Source organism: Pagrus pagrus, assembly GCF_965226575.1.
Source record: "Pagrus pagrus genome assembly, chromosome: 3".
NCBI classification, from domain to species: Eukaryota; Metazoa; Chordata; class Actinopteri; order Spariformes; family Sparidae; genus Pagrus; species Pagrus pagrus.
In genome coordinates this window covers 25,606,002-25,625,018 of record NC_140187.1, presented here as the reverse complement: position 1 = coordinate 25,625,018, position 19,017 = coordinate 25,606,002, and the positions used below count along the sequence as shown (strand labels likewise).

The following is a 19,017-nucleotide window of genomic DNA, read 5'->3' as shown; positions in this document are numbered from 1 at the left end:
ACATCCGGGCCTTGCTTCATTAGGTGCTCACGCCCTTAAGCTGCTGACATTTCCAAACTTGTTCCCGAGTCTTCTAATTGTCGTGAAAAATTGGACACAGCCACCAACACTGAGAAGCTGCATGGTGGATCTTGATTTGACGGCATTTCTCTTGTGTGCGAGTGTCATTTACCTCGCTGCTTCAATGTGGAATGCACAAACTTGCTTATTTCTGTCCTGGACTCTGTAAGTGATGCAGGAAATTAGACCGGACTATTCATTCTGAGATATACAAAAATCTATTATAAAATATATTAAAACACAATAAAATACACAGGAATTTTATTACAATTGACAAAATAGTGTTATCCATAATATCAATGGCAAGTTGTACACCACATGTGCCAATAAGATGCTAATAGAGCTGTAATAACCAAACTAGTAAACTGGAACTTCTATTAAATTCTCTCTAACACAGAATTCAAAAAGCTGCCATCACCTGTAATAACTACATTTTGGATTATTTCTAATAAACAGTCACAAAGTTGTTGTTTTTTTCAGTCACTCCAACAAAATACGCTCGCTCAAATACACACAGAGTCTCAAAACAATTAATAGTGCATGCAAATCCATTCTCACTGCTAAAAAACAAAATGTCACCGTTAAATGTCAACACAACATAACTACATCACTGTGGATCCCACATCGTAGTTTATCATGAAAGTTAAAATTAAATACTGATAAAAGTTTTAAAAGACAGTGTTATTTACCGTATCGGATTAGAGAATAATCGTAAATCAATCAAATAAAAACACACTTCTGACAACTCTATGTGCATTACAGGTTTTAGTACTTATTAACAATGAATAGACAGTAACTAAAGAGGAGATAAATCATCTCCTTACATGTGTTAGACTTCCAAGGCTTTGCTGGCAGCTACAGTATTTCATGTACGAAAACTATTGTCACTTTTATAATGTAAACACTACAAGTGCAAAATTATGCATCACTACAAGAACAATTCATGTTTTCACAGTAATATTAGATTGGTGTGGAATGAACGGTTAGGAATGACCAAACAAAAAAGTAAATCTGTACACGATGGTGACAATTACGGAAGACGTTCACGCTCAGATACGAAGATTCACTCTCTGAAGGTATGTGCATCAGCATTCTTTCAACACTCATGATCCTAAGAGGATAAAGCCTACTTATTTTGACGATCCCCTGACATTTCCTCATTTGATGTTTCCAGCATTAAGTGAAATATTAAACCATACAGTGGTAAGATTGCCACAAAATTTGGTTAGCATATTCACGGTCTCCAGCGAGTGAATCCTAATGACTTTGATGATCGTCTGACTTTTCCTCTGGGAAGACCAACAGGTCCAAGTTTTCACCCATCTACCTTAATATCTTAACATCTAATGAAAGAATTTGTACCAAAGTTCCCATTCATGGAGACCAGACAATGAATCCTACTGACTTCACTTTTCTTCAATAGCACCACTATGCAGTTGACATCTGAGGATTTCAGTGGAATATCTTAACATCTGCTGGTACAGACATTCATGTTCCCTGCAGGATGAATTGGTACAATTTTGATTGAGCATGCTAATGACATAGCCATTAGCCATGATTAGCAAATGTTAGCATGCAAACATACAGCACTGAGATAGTTCACATTGTAAACATTAGCTTACCATCAGCATGTTTAAAATTCTCATTGTGAACATGTTAACATGCCGACAATAGCATTTACGTTGAAGCACCTTTGTTCAGCACCACGTTCAGCCTTAACCCTGATTTATGGTAGAGTGTGCAACATTTTTGATAAGTGTGGTGAAACCCTTTCCTTTCACGACGCTCACCTGGAGAATTTTGTTATTATTGGGGACTTACTTGGACTGGCAGTGTGATTGGGTAACAAAACAAGCTCTCAGAAGAACATCTATACATCAATTGGGATGATAAAATGTAACTAATGCAACTTTGTTTATATAGTAAATAAAAGAATTAGGAAACATCATTCAGCTCTTAATTTCTGTCGACACACATCAGAAGTGTCGTGTGCTCTACCATACGTCAGTCCTTACAGAGCTGCTGGCACTACTGCAGGCTCTTAGTTTTGTTTGCTTGTTAAATGACTTAAGCTGGAGTAAGCGATTCTGGAGAGAGACTGTTGATATTTGATGTTTCAAACTCAGTAGCCAGCGAAAGCAGAGAAAAAAGTGGCAGAGGTGAGAGGTCAACTTCCCTGGTTTCTGATTGGCTGTTGTGTGGCTCGGTCTGAGTCAGTTTGTTTCCTATTTACAGAGCCAGGACAGTGTATGCACACCAAATCTTTTTTTTTCCAGCACACCCACAGAATGGACAGCTGGTGGACTTTGAGGAGATATTTGCTGAATTTGACAAAAAACTGTACTGAATTAGAAATGCTGACTGAATCTTAACAGTTAGATAACAAAATGATTGTTTGACAGATGTGATTTGACGGAATTAATCAATGACTATAACTGCGTTTCCATCGACCTGTTTTTAAGCACACTTCCATTGGCGCGTAAACAAAAACGTGAAAGTGAAATGGACACCGACTCAACGGACAAATCAGGACGTACATGAAGCATGTCACTTTAAGCAGATCTATTGTGCTTTTTCTGTTGGAGTCGGAGGAGTCGACCGGAGACACGAGGAGCGGTGCTGGCTCAGGTGTGTGTGAGCTGACCAATCAGAAGCGACTGGGTATTGGGGAGGGGGGGCCTTAAAGAGACAGGAGCTAAAAGAGTGTTTTAGACAGAGGAGGAATACAGTGCTTCAGCAAAACTGATGTGTTTTTTGAACACTAAAGCATGTAAACCTATTCTAGAAGTAACCCAAAATAAAATTATGAACCTGAAAATGAGCATAACGCTCCTTTAAACCTTCACCGATGCTTCCTTAAATTGTTACATGAAACCAACAAATGCTGTATGGAGATACAGATTTCTACACTGTTTTCAACAGTGTGATGTTTACAGGAGCTCTTTTAATTACCTTATCTCATCGTGCCCTTTTCTTCTGCAATGATTTAATGTCACCCGACTGGCGCCACCAGCTGTTTATCTTTTTGTACCAACTGCTAATATTTGTATGATGGTAGTAGATGAAAAAGGTACATCAATTCTGGAAATTCTGCTAAAAGTTTGTGCTACACTGGATGGAAACCTGGCTTGTGACAAAGCTGTAGTTAGCGATTGCCTTAATTTGGTGTCTCCATGTCCTCTGGACATGCATCTCCCTGAGCTCTGTCTTCAGCCTCAGGCTCAGTTCGTTCCATCTCCGCCTCAGGGGTCCGTTTCATCTCCACCTGGTCCTCCATGGCTCCACCGTTCTGCTCTCTGTCCTTTGCCGTCTTCTCTTTTTTCAGCATGTGGTAGTTGTAGATGTTCATGATAAAGAGAAAGACCCCGCCAGTCGTGATCACTGAGCCGCACATTAGGAACAGGTACTTGTAGTCATGAAAGATGTCCACCAGGAACCCTGTGTGGAGAAGAAGAAATTATGATATTTCAAACCAAGTGTCAGTTCTCCCCATTTTATGCCACCTATGTCTGTATAAACAAAAATGCACTTGTATGTGTTGTACACCGTCACAAGCAAAACACAACATGTCACTGAATAGTATCTTCATTCTACCACTAATCAAGTTTGAAGGTGAAGAGCAAGACCAAACTCAGATTTGGCTTGTGTGTGCAAGAGAGCGAAAGTGACCACGCGCCAATCTGAGAAGAGCCATGTCGGAAATGACAGAGGGCCATTACACTCTTCCTGGCTCTCCCTGCATCTCTGGGAAGGCAATTTGGACGGTTGCTACTGAAACGAATCAGAGGAGAGGCCCATTCTCAGAGCCATAAATATCGAGGCCAATTCTGCAGAAAAGTGACAAATGTAGTTTAGATCAGATTTAAGCCTCCAGGTTTTTCAGAGTCTTAACTGCACCTCGCGCAAACCCCCCTCCTGCCTCCAGACATGGATCGATGGGCCAGTGTGGCTATCTCTCACAGTCTCAACATGTAGGCGGTGAATGTCTGTCTGTCTGTCCATCTCGCAGTATTACAATCCCTTTATACCATTTTAGAGCCGTATTAAAATCAATGACAGAGTGATTCAATATGTGGATCATTTTGAGGAGTGTGTTCTCTTAAAGGTGCTCTGTGGAGTTTTCTTGTAAACAAAGTTTCTGTTTACATTAAGCCATTTTAACTAAAACACGTTGCGCGTCTCCTCGAGGTCTAACGAACATTATAATGTGTTCCCTTCCTCATGAAATGAACGCAAGGCAAATTGTTCTTAAAATTTTGAAACCTCCCTCAATGTTCACTTCCTGGCTGTTTTCTTCTTCCCTGCCTCTGTTGAGGCTTTCTGGCTACCTATAGATAAGTGCAATATGTGTGAAATCCATCATCGTGCATTGGAACAAAACAAGGCATCAAGCCGAAAAATACTGCTCAAAACCTCCACAGAGCACCTTTAAAGCCACCTAAATCATCCAATTTTCAATAAATTCAGTAAAGGGAAGAGAAACATTTCTTTTACTCAGCATCAGTGACTAACTCGGGAGTGTTTCTGACAACCTGGTTCAGTTTTTTCCCTCCAACTTTCCAGATATGTTTCGCTGTGACTGGCGGGCTCCATTAAGGCACCTTGTTACAGCATCTTATCAAAACCTATTAAATTAAAGGGCAGTTTCCTTTGTAGGTCTCTCCTTAAGTACACACATATAACAGATATGATGATGATGATGATGATGATGATTGTGTGTGCATGTACTGCACTCGGAGGGGTCACTTTGCATTTGGATCAGCCGTCTCGATGCCGCCTGCATCATCTGATTGATAGCACTCATCTGCCGTGTGCACGCCAAATGACCATCACCCTCATTAAGACAGCCCTTGATTGGCTGAGCGGTAATTAAGTCCATCTGGCATAGCCACCTCTTATTTTAATGTATTCACAGCTTAATTATGGCCCAGGTACAGGACTTCAATGACGAGAGTTTTGAACTGAGCGTCATTAAACACCCAAAGCAAGAGGCTAATTACACCCACTTACCTCACTTCCTCCTAATTGGATTGACCCGGAGGTTTGGGGGAGCAGTAACAAGCAGACTAGTCGGGGGAGATATGACGATTGTGCCCTCTGGAGGAGAACATTAGATGTGCAGGGAGGCACTTATTTACCCTATTAAATGAGCGCCTCAGAACAGGGTCGCACCAGACAAACTGGGGGGGGCCTATCAATTTTCCGCTCATTAAAACTCAAAGGAAGTTTGTCAGTGTGCTGATATGCACAGCTGATTGAGTCATGTGCAGCTACAGTGCTGCATGTCCTCAGTGTATTTATCTAGGACACTGAGCAGGCCTCTCTGAGTGAAGATGAAAGCTGGCACATTGATTGGTGCACAAACTGATCAATAAATAAGAGCTTTGACCATTTTGATTGTTTGTTTTGTGCCTAACAGTTTTTAAAGCACATCACTAACAACGCTGGTGTTAACGTTGAGAATGTTACTCTGTGTGCTATTCAACGGATTTAAACTGCATAACATTGATTAAGTCCACGTACTGAAGAGGACAATGTCTGACAAGTTCCTCACATGGGCTGAGTAGAGTCAAGTTAATCTTTTATTGCAACTAGTGAATATATTTTCAAACAGTGGATCTAAAGATAGACAGAGTGTTTCAAAAGTACGTTTACGGAGCCCTCTGGGACACATTTGTGTTTAAAATCGTCTGAAACTGTCCGACCAACAGACCAAAAGCTTCAGTTTACAGTGATATAAAACTGAAACAATCTGCTTATAATTGAGAAGCTGGAACAAAGGATTTCTCAAGTGAACAAAATTAATAAATTGATCAACAAAGTGAAGGTTGCTGATTATTTATCTATTGATCGACTGATGAATCAACCAATTGTTCCAGCTCTTAAGTTGACCTGTCTTAACTAAATAGTTTTTTCATATTACTGTCCACACGTTGATCATCAAATCCAACAGCATCCAACAGACTCCAACAACAAGGCCTCAACTGACAGTTATTTTGTTATATTGACTACAAAGTGGTGCTTGAAAACCATTTTCCTTCTGTAGAGAGTCAGTATGTCACTAATGTTCTCTGTTTTTACTGAATCAAGAGAAGAATGTTTTATAGTGGGCTTTTCACAAGTGGACTAATATTGAAACTGGCGAGGAGGAAGAGAGGGGAAACAATATCCTTTAGATTACACAGTTATTTAGACCATGAAGGTCGCTGCCCAACACTTCAATCACAGAAGAATGCTGAAGTCATAAATCATCAGATGAAAAGGGCCCTTACTTCTAATTGATAGGCTGTTAGGCAAAAGCAGAGTTATTCTTCTTGTGGGTTTTTGTTGTTGAAAAATGAATAAAGTGAGTCTGACCCATTACATAAATCCTCCCCAACAATTTATATTAAAGAGGGTCATTGTCTCTTATGAATTATCAATGTCTTCATTTCTCATACGATCCACTGAAGACTAAATATTTAACTACAGAAGTATTTGAGAGCCAAAGATCTCATCATGGTAAGATGAACTGGGGAACTATCTGGGATTGTTCAGAGCCGTTTACATTGCTCTAGACTGAAAGTTTATCTCAGAAAGGTTTTTACTAACATGCTGCTCTAATATGACATAACTTTACATCCCATTGACGTTTTGATCATTCATGCAGATTCAGTCTGAATGAGGCCATATTGGCGGTGAACGTGACAGGTGCATGCTACTGCCTCAGAATAGAGTGATGTTAGTTTGACCACAGCACGGTCAGCATTTGGAGCAGCAACAGCTGCCACAACACAACTCACAGAGCCAATTACAGCGGCCTACATTAAAACCTTGAGCGCCTGTTTGCTGCAGTTTGTGTAAAAATTCCCCACTTCCTCTTACAGTGACATCTCAGTAAGACCTGAATACACAGATGCATATTTTTGGATTCAGGGTGACTTTCACTTTCAAAGGATATCATTATATTCGATGTTCATCTCAGTTATGTCCACAAATGTCATGTTGATAGTTTTTTTATTAAATCACAGGATGAAAAAAGGTCTTAAGGGAAATATTAGAAATGCTTCACCATGGTGAATGAGAGAGACGCAGTAAAAAAAAAACTTTGCTGTAGCCTACATATCATGGTCAGACAGCATGTTGTTGGTGGTATTCAGGAGTAAGGACTACAGCAGCATCCAACGGGACTGAAGTGACATTTACCGGTCTGTTTACATGCCGTTTAATGTGCTCCTACTGAGCAGCTAATTAGCAACGTAGCCCACAAACTGACATTCACAGTGCACTTTTGCCCTGCGAATGTTTGTTTGTTGGCTCGTTGACAAGGTAAGGTGCAGGAAAAACCTGTTACTGGTCAGCTAATGTGGGGTGCTGTTCAGAGATTTGCATCAGGCTACAGCTTCGCCTCTTTATTTGTGCTTTCAAAACATTTTGGCTGAGGCCAGAGTCTTGATTGGATCATGCAGACAGAACAAAGCTTTATTAATAAAGGTTTCTAAGATCTATTCACTCTCATGGCCTCACAGTACTTAAAAAGGTGCTATATGTAATAACTGGCAACATGTCAAATTCTTACTCCAAATTAATAGGGGGCAATCACATCACCAGAGAAAAGTTAATTGCCGCTAGCTGAAGCTGCTATTTGCTAGTTAGCTCAGTTAGCCATGTAGCCAGCGGTCCAGACTGGAGCTCAGAGCATCAGCCTACATGAAATGTGTTCTCTCACTGTCTCATTAAGTTTGGTTTACCGTGCGTCTTTAAATGCTTTATAAGGTTGCTGGTGTTAAAATTGGCAACACTCGTGCCGCCCCTCCAAATTACAGCCATGCATACTGAATATGTCACCGTTTTACTGGTGGGGTTATCCAGAGTAAAATATTGACAAATAGCTGACATGTTGCGAGCTCCGTCTGAGTCACGGGAAATCAATTTCTTCTTCGCCGCTCTAAAAACAGTAGTTGCCAGGGGCAGCACAGGGTAACTTCCTGTGTTGGCTTTTACAGCAGCGAAGAATAATTGATTTCTGGTGTGCAACGTTAAGCGGTGCTGACGGACCCAACTGGGAAGTAGCAGGGTCCCGTTTCTAAATTACGTGGTATCGGATCTGTGCATAGACACATACTCACTGATACCGATCCATGCATCTTCATCAGTATCGGCAGGATTTCCGATACTGGTATCGGAATCAGAACAACTCCAGAAGTTCTTACATATTGCACCTTTAAGGAGAATCTTTCAGAAAGTCTAGTTTCTGCAGCCTCGGTCTTATCTACGTCACAAAACCAGTGAACACCTTAAACTTTAACAGTTTGCTTTTATTTATTTGAGGAAATGTGATTCTGTGGCTGTTGTGGTATCACAGTGTAGCAGCACAGTACTAATGTAGTCAATGTAAACACACAAACCTCGGCTTCCTTGCTTTGTGTTCCATCATTTGTATGGAGGCCAAATCCTACAGTAGACATCCTGACAAGCATGAGCAGCTAATACAGCCAGCTTCTTTACAGCATTAAATTACTGTGACCAATCACTACTTTATTCGTGGACCACTCATGCACCCCAAATACTGCTACTAACCACTGATAATCCTGCTCCGTCTCACAGTAATGACAGCCCAGCGGGCAACTGAACTCCACTGCAACATAATGCTCGGCACATTACTGTGACTGAGATAAACACACAATGAGAAACAGAAAGAATTTCTCATTGCTGTAATTCAGTTTGCTTTATTGTTTGCAAAGGAGCTCGCTCCAAACTGGCTATTTATTTCTTCTGTAACAATAGAGTTCTTTCCAAGTGTGTTTGTATGTGTACATTATTCACTTCCTCTCAGCCCTTCAGTTGCAGAAAACCAATCTAAAGTGAGCTGAAAGTAAATACTTGCGCCTCTGCCTGTCTCATTTGAGTCAACAACTGAGATAAACATGGTTTTGCTGAGAGCGCTTGTTCTGTTCTGTTCAGTGAGTCATAGTGAATATGTCATGTCTGTCGATGTATAGTGTGTACAGTTACCTGCAGCAGGTGGTCCAAGTAGCATCGGGAAGCACTCGAGGATGGTGACCAGTCCAACGGCACTTGGGAATCGTTGATTTCCCATCAGGTCCATCAGACATTCAAATATCAGGGCGAAGACCATGCCGAAGCTCACGCCAAAAAACACTGCGTAGACCACCAGGAGGGCGTAGCTCTTCATCAGTGGGCACAGCAGGTGGCATGTGCCGTTGAAAGCCACGGCAAAGCTGAAGAAATACTGGATTCTGGGCCTGATCCACTTGCTGTTGGCAACCAGGCCTGTGCCTGGTCGAACAAACATGTCCACAAAGCCCATAATAGACAGCAGATAGGCTGCAGAATACTCCTCTACGCCTTGGCTAATAGCGTAGGCCGGCAGGAACACAATGGGCGCATATGCACCGAAGATGAACATCACGCTCCCAATGAGGTAGATGACGAAGCCTCTATCTTTGAAGAAGGACACATCCAAGAACTTCTTAGCGTTCTTTACCCAGCTTCTTTTTAGCTTTGTGTTGCAGTCACTTGGCTGTTCCTCCACCTTCTTCTGCAGTGTACAAGCAGATGGTTTAGAAGGTGGAACAACAGGTCTCATCAAGGCCCCAGCTACACAACAATTGAGCATGAGACCCCCGAGGATAAGGAGACTTCCTCTCCAGCCAAACTTGACCAGTAAATATTGGTTCAGAGGGGCCACGAAACATAGAAACACTGGACTCCCGGCCATGGCTAGTCCGTTGGCTAAAGGACGCTTGGCCAGGAAGTATTTGCTGATGATGGTGAGAGAGGCGTTGAGGTTTAAGGAGAGTCCACAACCTGTGTACAGACAGGAAAAAAACAGTCACGTTGCAGAAATCCTCAGTAAGCCAACCTTTCTGAACCTGAACTCCAAAGGGTACTAATTAAATCAAGACTGATTCTGCTTGGTGCTCATTAAGGTTCCATCTCATTTCACTTTTGCTGCTAAAATCTCATTACAGAATGCTGGAATTATTTCAGATATAATTTCTCCATTTAAGTAGAAACAAATTAGAGAGCCTGGGTAACACATTTACTCACTTGCCTTTTTACCAAAAATTCAATTAAACAGCACCTTGTTTTCCATGAAGATGAAGAGCTACAGGTAGGTAGTTAGGGTGCTAAATGTTCTTTTCACAAAGTCAATTTAATTGTCTTTTCTGTTTCCATGATATCTTAGGGAAAAAGGTTTTTGTTCTTTTGTGAATATCTAAATGTATACCCACAATATAAAGCAGGTCCAAAAAGACGATATAACCATATTTATATTCAAAAAGGTGACTTTCATGTGTTCTGTATCCCTATCCATACACAGTGCACTTGAAAACAGAAATTCAACATGTTCTGATCCACAAAAATGTAGCTAATAAGTAACTAGTAAGTGGTTGAATTGCTTTTAGATATAAGGATTACATAACAAGTCACAGTGAGCACTGACACTGTGAGCTGGACATCTTATTTTTGAGAGTCAAGACAAATAAACACAAAAATAAGTACATGTTAAAAAGTGAAATGGATTTTTTTTTTCTTTTTTTAACAAATTTATCAAATTAGCTTTAGTTAAACGTATGTTAACTTAATTTGACATTTTGGTTTAATTTACACGTTAAAAAAAAGGAATGCTCCACTGTTGTCAAACCTTATCTCCATGTGTTTTCTAGGTGGGGTGATTATCAACACATGGTGCAAAGTCCATCAAAAATGTCAATGCAGCTAACCGGTGCGACCCCTGATTGTTCACATGTTGATGTAGACATGTGGACGTCATAAACTACAGCAACTTATCTTTTCCCATGAACTATGGCCACAGGCACATTTGAGTCTTGGGTACACTGATGCATGGCACCACAACGCACAACTCAAAGTTTTGCTCAGCTTTTCCGTTTTCTTTGGAACCGCCAACTGTTTTTTATTGTGCATTTTACTGTGCATGTTTTCTCACAATCCTCCTCACTGCCAACTCCACCATTGACCTGGTGAGGTATGAAAACACACGCCATCCGTCCCCGTCTTGGCAGGTGCCCTAACCAGTAGGACTGTATGATGAAATGACAATGATCCCTCACTGGCTTCCCACCAACAGTCGATTGTGTTAACAACAGACGGCAAAGTCAGAGGTACCATCTCCTGGGATTTGCTCCCTGGGGTTCTGCGTTTATAATTAAAAGGAAGAAACTGCCCGATGATTCACCGCCCATTGGATACACATGTTCGATCTCTGCAAGCTGAGACTTTAGCTGTGCTTTTTCCACCATTTTAAATGGCTTCTGTCACTGTTACAAGTTTTCTTTCTTTAAAACAGTCAAAGCACATTCGTTTTTTACTTGAACATCTTTCTTGTCCCACATAATCAAAACCATGAATCTTTTCTGTGATATCCTCTATGCCTCACAACCTCTCTACTGCGACCTTGTGTTATGACAATAAGACTGATCTTGACTGTTCGTCACTAAAAAAAGACACAAAAAAGTCAAATCAGTTAAATGTGACATCTTGGCTAGCAGATGTTTATACAAGGATAAGAACTTACTTAAAGAAACTCACCGAGGCTGGGATGTTTTCCAACTAAATGGTTATCTTTTTGCATATATGCGTGCATTTGTGTACATGTCTGTATGTCAGCTGGGTGAAACTGCCCAATGCCTATGTGTCAGCATACCAGGGCACAGGGGAGCAGAGCAGGGCACACACATGCCCTAGCCACTTGCTGGGCCGATTAATCCTTCACAGCAGTCCTTGGCAGGGTAATGAGCCTCGCAGGGTTACAGGGAGCCCCCATGTGACGACAGTGATGGGAGCCTACGGGAGAGTACAGAGGGCCACGGAAGACCATGCTCTCTGGGATCAGGGACGGCTCTGTCTTAATTACCGTCCGGGTCCTGGTCCCCTTGGTGCTCTAACTGCACCCTAGGAGCTGGGGCAGATGCCCTGGGCCCCGACAAACAGCACAACAGCCCAGTCAAGGGAAGAAGATTTGGTAACCCAGAGATTCTGAAGGGATGTGAGGAGATGCTGACTTTCCCTACCTCAGAGCTGCTTAACAAGGGCTGATGGGGATGGTAAGTAAAGAGGTAAACAAGTCTGGGATCAATGTCATGAAATTAGCGGGCTTCTATTCAAACACACAGGTACTTCATCTTAGTTTTCTAATAAATTACTATTAGTCCAAGGATCCCTGAGGCTGGTATGTAAACTCTATCAACCTGGCTAAAGTTCATTAGGCAGCAGGGTCAAAAGATACTGGAAAGCGCTATATTAAAAAATATCAGAGTACTTTACCTCCAATGATGCCGATGCAAAGGTAGAGGTAAATGATGGAGCTCCCAAAGGAAGCAGTTACCATAGACACCCCACACATCAGGCCGCCCAGCATGACTATTGGCCGGCTTCCATAGCGCTTGACCAACACACTGCTCACTGGTCCTGTGAAGAGAAAGCAGTTCAATATGATCATATGTTACATTTCAATACAAACAGGTAGTAGTTAGTAATTAACTTATCTACTGGTGGTGATTAATAGTTCACACAGCTGCACCAGTTCCCACTCTAGGTCTAAACCAAGGGCAAAAGGACGTCACAGCAGGTGATGGAACGCCACACTTTTGCGTCCACTGCAAAGCAACTTTGCGACTCATTACACTCTCCCCTAAAAATGTCAAATACTGCACTCTGTGATCAATCAACAATTAAACAGCCTTTTATATGCTGTCACTCTTCCCTTCATTCATAACCTTCCCTGAAAGAGTGACATTGCACCACCGGTCCTTCTGCAGCACGCCATAATGAAAACTTGTTTCTTTTCTGTGCTATAAAGACCAATCAGTTGAATATTTATTTTTACTCAATTCATATAGAAAAATGAGGCGAGCATCAATCAAACTAATATATGGGCTGCCATGATTATTGAAACATACTGCAGCTTTTCGAGGCTGTGATGTGAAGGGCGTCTGCGTGGATTGTGATAACTGGAAACAGTTTACCATGGCTGACAATTAATTTCTCAGTACATGATTAAAAAAAATGAATATTAAGAGGGAAAGTGTGTTGTCCTGAAGTGAATCTGTATTAACATGAGTGTGTTCTCATTATATTTTTGATTGTTACGGCCACATTCTTTACATTTTCTAAATTAAATGTTTTATCACCTTCATATGTTACTATGTTAATATATTTTTTGATTACCCATAACAATTATCAAATCTAAATATGTTTTTCTTAAAAACCTTTTTTTATATAGGAAACAACTAATGCAGCAGTAATTACATTTTGGCTGAACTCTACAACAAGCTAGACATGACACACATTTGACATACAGTTTTATGGCTGTACATGACTGATGTAGTACAAAATGTTCGGAGACGTATTTATTTTCTATTCATTCTTCATATAGCTCTGTTTTGATCTCCATGAACTCCTGAGAAATACAGACCTGTTTTTTGCTGCTAAATACTCACCTATGTTCAGCAGCAAGTCGTTAACGTTAGCGTTGCTGAAAACCAATACGCACTGCAACTTGAAACGAGGCTTATAAAAGCTGTGACACTGAAAGAAGCAGTTAAGCTGTGAGCTGTAAAACCAAAACAACGTGCTTAAAAGATGCTAAAACACTGCAGAGTTTGGTTAATCACTATATCCAACTCTTTTTAAGATTACACGTCATGGAATTTGAGCTATTGCTTAAATATAAATGCCGTTTGAATCAATAACAAGCTGTCTGCTTTTGGGAGTAGGGAATGACTGCCGTTTGTTTTCCAGTCCGAGTGGTGACATCAATACATGGACTTTTTTAAAGGGTTTAGCATCAAGCCAGCATGCAGCAGGTGGTCAAACAGAAGCAGTAGTGCATTGGACAAGTTAACACAAACATGTTAGACCACATTAAACACAGTTCAGACCATCAACAACAGAACATAACATCTTAAATGAATGTCCCATGCTTTGTTTTTTCCTCAGGGTGACTGGGGTGCATCAATATACCCTGCTGTTTGTTAGCATGCCACATCACCTATAAGCTAACTATAGTGCATAGTAACCAACTGGTATTGTTCCACAAGAAAAACACTGTAATTTAAATAAAGAGAGATGCAAATAACTGTTATTTTCATTAATTAATTAATCTCCTCATTATTTTCTCAATTCATTTAGTGTTTATAATATCTATCAGTCTATAATGTGTCAAAAAAATAGTGAATTTCACACATAATTTCCTGAAGCCCAGCATGACGTCTTCAAATTTCTACAATTTCTAAAAAATGAATTTCAGTTTATTATTATATAGGGGCCTAACGATTTTGTTTCTGAATCAAAACTAGATTGAAATGAGTTTTTAATTTATCGGTCATATTGACCTTTGTAACAAACTGAATTTCTATCTTCTGTTGTTTAGTGCTGAATTGTTAAACTCTGTCTCTCTTTCTTTGAATCTTTATTTTTGGGGATTATTGATTGCAATAATCCAATAATAAATCTGTGAGTAATGAACGAAAAGTGTGACCTTAGAATCGTAAGTCTGATCAAATTGTTTATTTGGAGAATTGTGAAACATGGGGGAAAAACAGTAAATCCTCACTTTCTAGACAATTAATCAGTGAATGACGCAGCTCCTTAGCTTTTCCTTCGCCTTGCTTCAGTCTGACAAGCTGCCAACTTGCTGGCAGATCTCTGAGAACAGGACTCACTGACTGAGCCATGCTCTGTTATCACAAACGAGATTTTAAATATCCTTATTAAAACTCATCCGTGGTTATCTTATGAACAGTAAACTTAAAAAAAACATTAATTTTAATGCATTTACACATTTACATGCAAAATGTGTAAAACTGGATCACAATGAGGTTTTCTTTCTTTGTCACTCCACACTCAGCTGTATTGAATTGCCCATCTGCTGTACCACTGTAACTACACTACATGGAATAAAAATATCCATCCTGCTGTTTATACAGTTAACCAGGTGCCTGCGGGGGTCAATGATAGATCATCTCTCTCTGTGTAGCTGTGTCACAATAGGGCATCTCCCGCACCACCAACATTTCTACTTCCATTATAACTTCATCATTCGGACTCCTTGAGTCAGAGGTTTCCTGAAAAAGGCTGTCACGTCTCTCCCATGGGGACCTGGTGTCAGACCCCAGAGTGCTGAACCTTCCTCTGATATATTCCCCCTGTCTCTCTCCTCTACTGGGTGACATTGCTGAAGCCTCGCCAAGGACAATATGATAAAGCCCTGTGCCTGAGCCACAGTGGAGGGGAATATTTCACCAGTTAGGCCTCTCTGAGTCGAGTCCAGGTGAGTCGCACGGCCCGTTGTCCTGTAACCTTGAAAACGGCTCCTGATAAATGCACGCGGGGCCTCCGTGAGACGTTTATTTTGTCACATTTTGTGTCGTCTAATGAGTTTTTCAAAGTACTCCGAACAGTGTGTGAAACGAGACCTAACACACAGAGGAGAGAAGTCATTTCAGGATTCTCAGACTGTTTCGCCCGTTGTGAAAGCAGTGATGAAGAATGTGTATACTCCACGAGATGAGCCCCCACATCACCCCACCACATGCAGATATTCACTCATCCATCACACAAAGCTTTGATTCTGCAAAAATTAGGGTTGAAATGTTGTTGCAAAGTGTGTTGTATCTAAAAGGGACGAGTTGTGGTTTGCATTTTGTGTCAGCATATGATTAAAGGTCTACTTCATTTACTACCAATCAAACCCAGCCCATCGATGTGACCAATGAAACTTGTGTTACTAATCTACCAATGCTACATGGTTAAAATGTGAATCAAACAGTTTGGATCTTCCAACTGTTGTTATAGGTTTGATATCTGTCAAGCAGTCATCATATCCTGCTATAATATATGTGAGGTAAGCAGTGAAAACCAAAGTCAGTGCCATGTTCTGCTAACTCGAGCTGCTGTTAGCTAGTTAGCTCGGTTAGCCTTGCATCTAGTGGTCCAGCCTGGGAGCTTGGAGCAGCAGGGGAGTGCTGGCGTTTGCACCACTAGCACAGGAATACTGGACCAGGACAAGCCAAAGCTAGCTGGTTTAATGGAGGAGCCACAATCACATGAATGAGGAGGCTGTGACAAATAGAGAGCTGCTGTCTGTCGGGGCCCAGCCTGAAGGCGTCACAAGACTTGTATGGTCACAAGATGATCAACACGAGGAGGAAGATGAAAGAAACATGTGTACAGCGTGAAATTAGGTTTAAATTTACAACCTTTTCTGAAATCATTACTTTTTTTTTCTTCATTTTTTTTTAAAACAGTGAAGAGTTTTACCTCCTCTTAATAAGAAGCTATTAAATACACTATCATTGTTTGGTTTAGCTAATCACAGCTCGTGGACATTTTAAATCCTTGAAGAGTGAGTACTAGCAGGCATTGTTTGGACAAGGAGGGTCAAAAGCCATTGATAGTGTAGTTGCACACATTGCACAGTCAATAGCAGTGTTGCTGTAAAAAGGGAAATCTTGTTTTCATCTTGGTAAAACTCTTTCTCTAGGATCTCTGTTCCTTTAACATCAAAATACTTACACACGTCCTATATGTGCCTTTGTGTTGAATCTGAATATTGAAAAAGGAAACAGTGGCACTACTCATAAATGACTCAGAATAAACAGTGTCAGTGTGAATAATTAAATTAAAGTCAGGTGAGTACTACAGGCCAACATCCTTCCTCTTATTAGGAAGTCTTAAACTATTTCAGTGGGTGCAGTTACTCATGTGAGGTCAATTTATCAATTATCTATCTGGTCCAAATAAGTAAACAGCACAACCGTTGTTTTCTTTGCAGAGACAACAGATGGCAAATAACTTTCTTTCATTGACTATAAAAGTGAGATTTACTTTTGCCCCCTGGCATCACGCTGGCATGCACATCTGCAGTCCGCTGGCTGCTAGCTGTAGTCTTTGTAGGTTGTTCACTTGTAACTTTTAGGCTAACAGAAGATGTAAGGCGATCTAAAAAGTGTTTGATCAGGAGCCCATTATCGGTGCTAGTACTTCGAGGTGAACTTGGTGAGTCAGAGCCCTCAGGGAACAAAACACAATCCAAAAAGAGAAAGAAAAAAAAGAGCTTAGTCTGGTTAACCTGCAGGCTATTATATGTGGGCCAATACAAATGTGCTCTTTAGTCGTGTAAAGAGTATTGATTTAGAGGTGATGACTACAGAACCTCTGATTGCCTGAAGGCATGTGACCTCATATCTCACTGAATTACAAACAGCTCTGCTTCACATGGATGACAAGACATTGTAGCACAGCAATGCTAAAGATACGTTCGAGGTATCTTAGAAATAGTGATACTGTTACATAGTTTGTCCAGCAGAGAAAACAGTTTTCAACTGTAAAATGTCCTGATCAGTACAAATCATTTTCACAATGTTTAAGCAACTTGCACATATGTAGGTATTATTTTTGGTGATTATTTTCTTCTTCCTTCCCATGAACTATTGTCTATATGAATGTTTGACATAGTCAGAAAAAGACAACAGCAATAAAAACTAATACAAATGAAATACGTATTATTTATAGTCAGTAGTCCCTTTCAAATTACTCTGAAGGACTCTGCGCACTAGACTGTGAATCTTTTTTCCATTACTTGACAGATGCAGTATTTCGAGCTGTGCACACCTCAACAGGACTCATTTACTATGAACTGTACTGAACTTTTTATTTAACTTTTTATTACTGTATCAGTAAATGCAACAAATTTTGCAAGTATGGATACTAAAAATCATTGCACTTGTGGGGAAAATCAGTTAAAAAAATGTATATAAATACAACTGCTGCATAAATGAGGCCCTGGCAGCACTGAACAACAAGCTAGTCATTGCTGTGTGATGTGTGTAGCAAAGCTGACCTTTCAAATATAGTGGACTCCATAGCAAAAGCTGCAGTCAGTCTCTATACCGCTGTGTCTTACTAATATCTCACACTTTCATGTTCAGTTTTCTCTTGGCAAAAGGCAGGTGAGGCCTTAAGGGACCCTGTGGAGCTCTCTTGTAAACAAACTTATGTTTGCATGCAGTCTTAGTGTGTGGAGTGCATTGCCTTCCTCAAAAAATCATTTCCAAAATTGATTTTTTTGTAAGTATTTTTTAAATCCAGCATGGTTTCCTTCCGTGTTTACTAGCTTCCAGTCTCATTTTTCTTTGCCTTTGCTGGTGCCCTGCAACATATCACTGTTGATCAGTGGAACTGTGTGATGCAAGAATGTGTGCACGCGTCCTTGTGCACGACATAAACAAAACAGGAACCAGGGGGCTCATAGAGGTCTAACGCTCCACAGGTAATCTATAGATTCTGCTTGCTTCACTGGTTAGGTAACTACAAACTGAACTGGGTCTGAATAGGACCTAAAATAAAAAGCATGGCCCTATATTCCAGAAATTGTGAAGGGAGGGAGTTTAGAGCGAGTGTCAAATACGAGGGAGGTTTTAATAGTCAAATTACTTTTTCCAAGGTCGATAACTTACAGTACTGACACTGAGCGTAATCACCATCATGGAAATGAGAAACAAAAGAAGCTTTGCCTGCACTACAGCTGTAAAAACTTGCTTAACAAAAGGATGCACAAAGCAATATGTATACTGAAATATACTGAGAGACAAAAAGAGACACATTTTCTAGACAAGAATATTACCAAGCAGTATACACATACAAGAACAAAGGTAACTCAAAGGATAGCCTAATAGTGTAAAGCAAGTGATCTGTAAAATATCGTTTGGTATAATGGTACCAATTTGTTGATGCAACACATGATGATCGAATCAACTCACCGCCTGCATACATGGCAGCTAGCATGATAGAGGAAATCAATGCTATCTCACTGAAGCTGGCCCCCAAGTCTTCTTGAATCTCTTTGAAGAAAATGGAGAGGACTTTGGGCGTGGAGTAGGCGAATCCGATGGAGATGTGGGCCCCGAACACCACAACCCAGCCCCAACC

At 40.6% G+C, this 19,017-nt stretch overlaps 1 protein-coding gene across 1 annotated transcript; it reads right to left on the bottom strand.

Moving 5' to 3' along the window:
• Positions 1 to 304: 304 nt before the first annotated feature.
• Positions 305 to 18,956, bottom strand: LOC311255443 (monocarboxylate transporter 2-like). The gene is made up of 4 exons (XM_084349921.1): positions 18,849 to 18,956; positions 12,352 to 12,495; positions 9,055 to 9,870; positions 305 to 3,498 (listed from the first exon to the last, which is right to left on the bottom strand). Exons 1-4 carry the CDS (start codon positions 18,871 to 18,873, stop codon positions 3,218 to 3,220), a joined length of 1,266 nt encoding a protein of 421 aa, XP_084206047.1. The 5' UTR covers positions 18,874 to 18,956; the 3' UTR covers positions 305 to 3,217.
• Between the last annotated feature and the right edge of the window lie 61 nt (positions 18,957 to 19,017).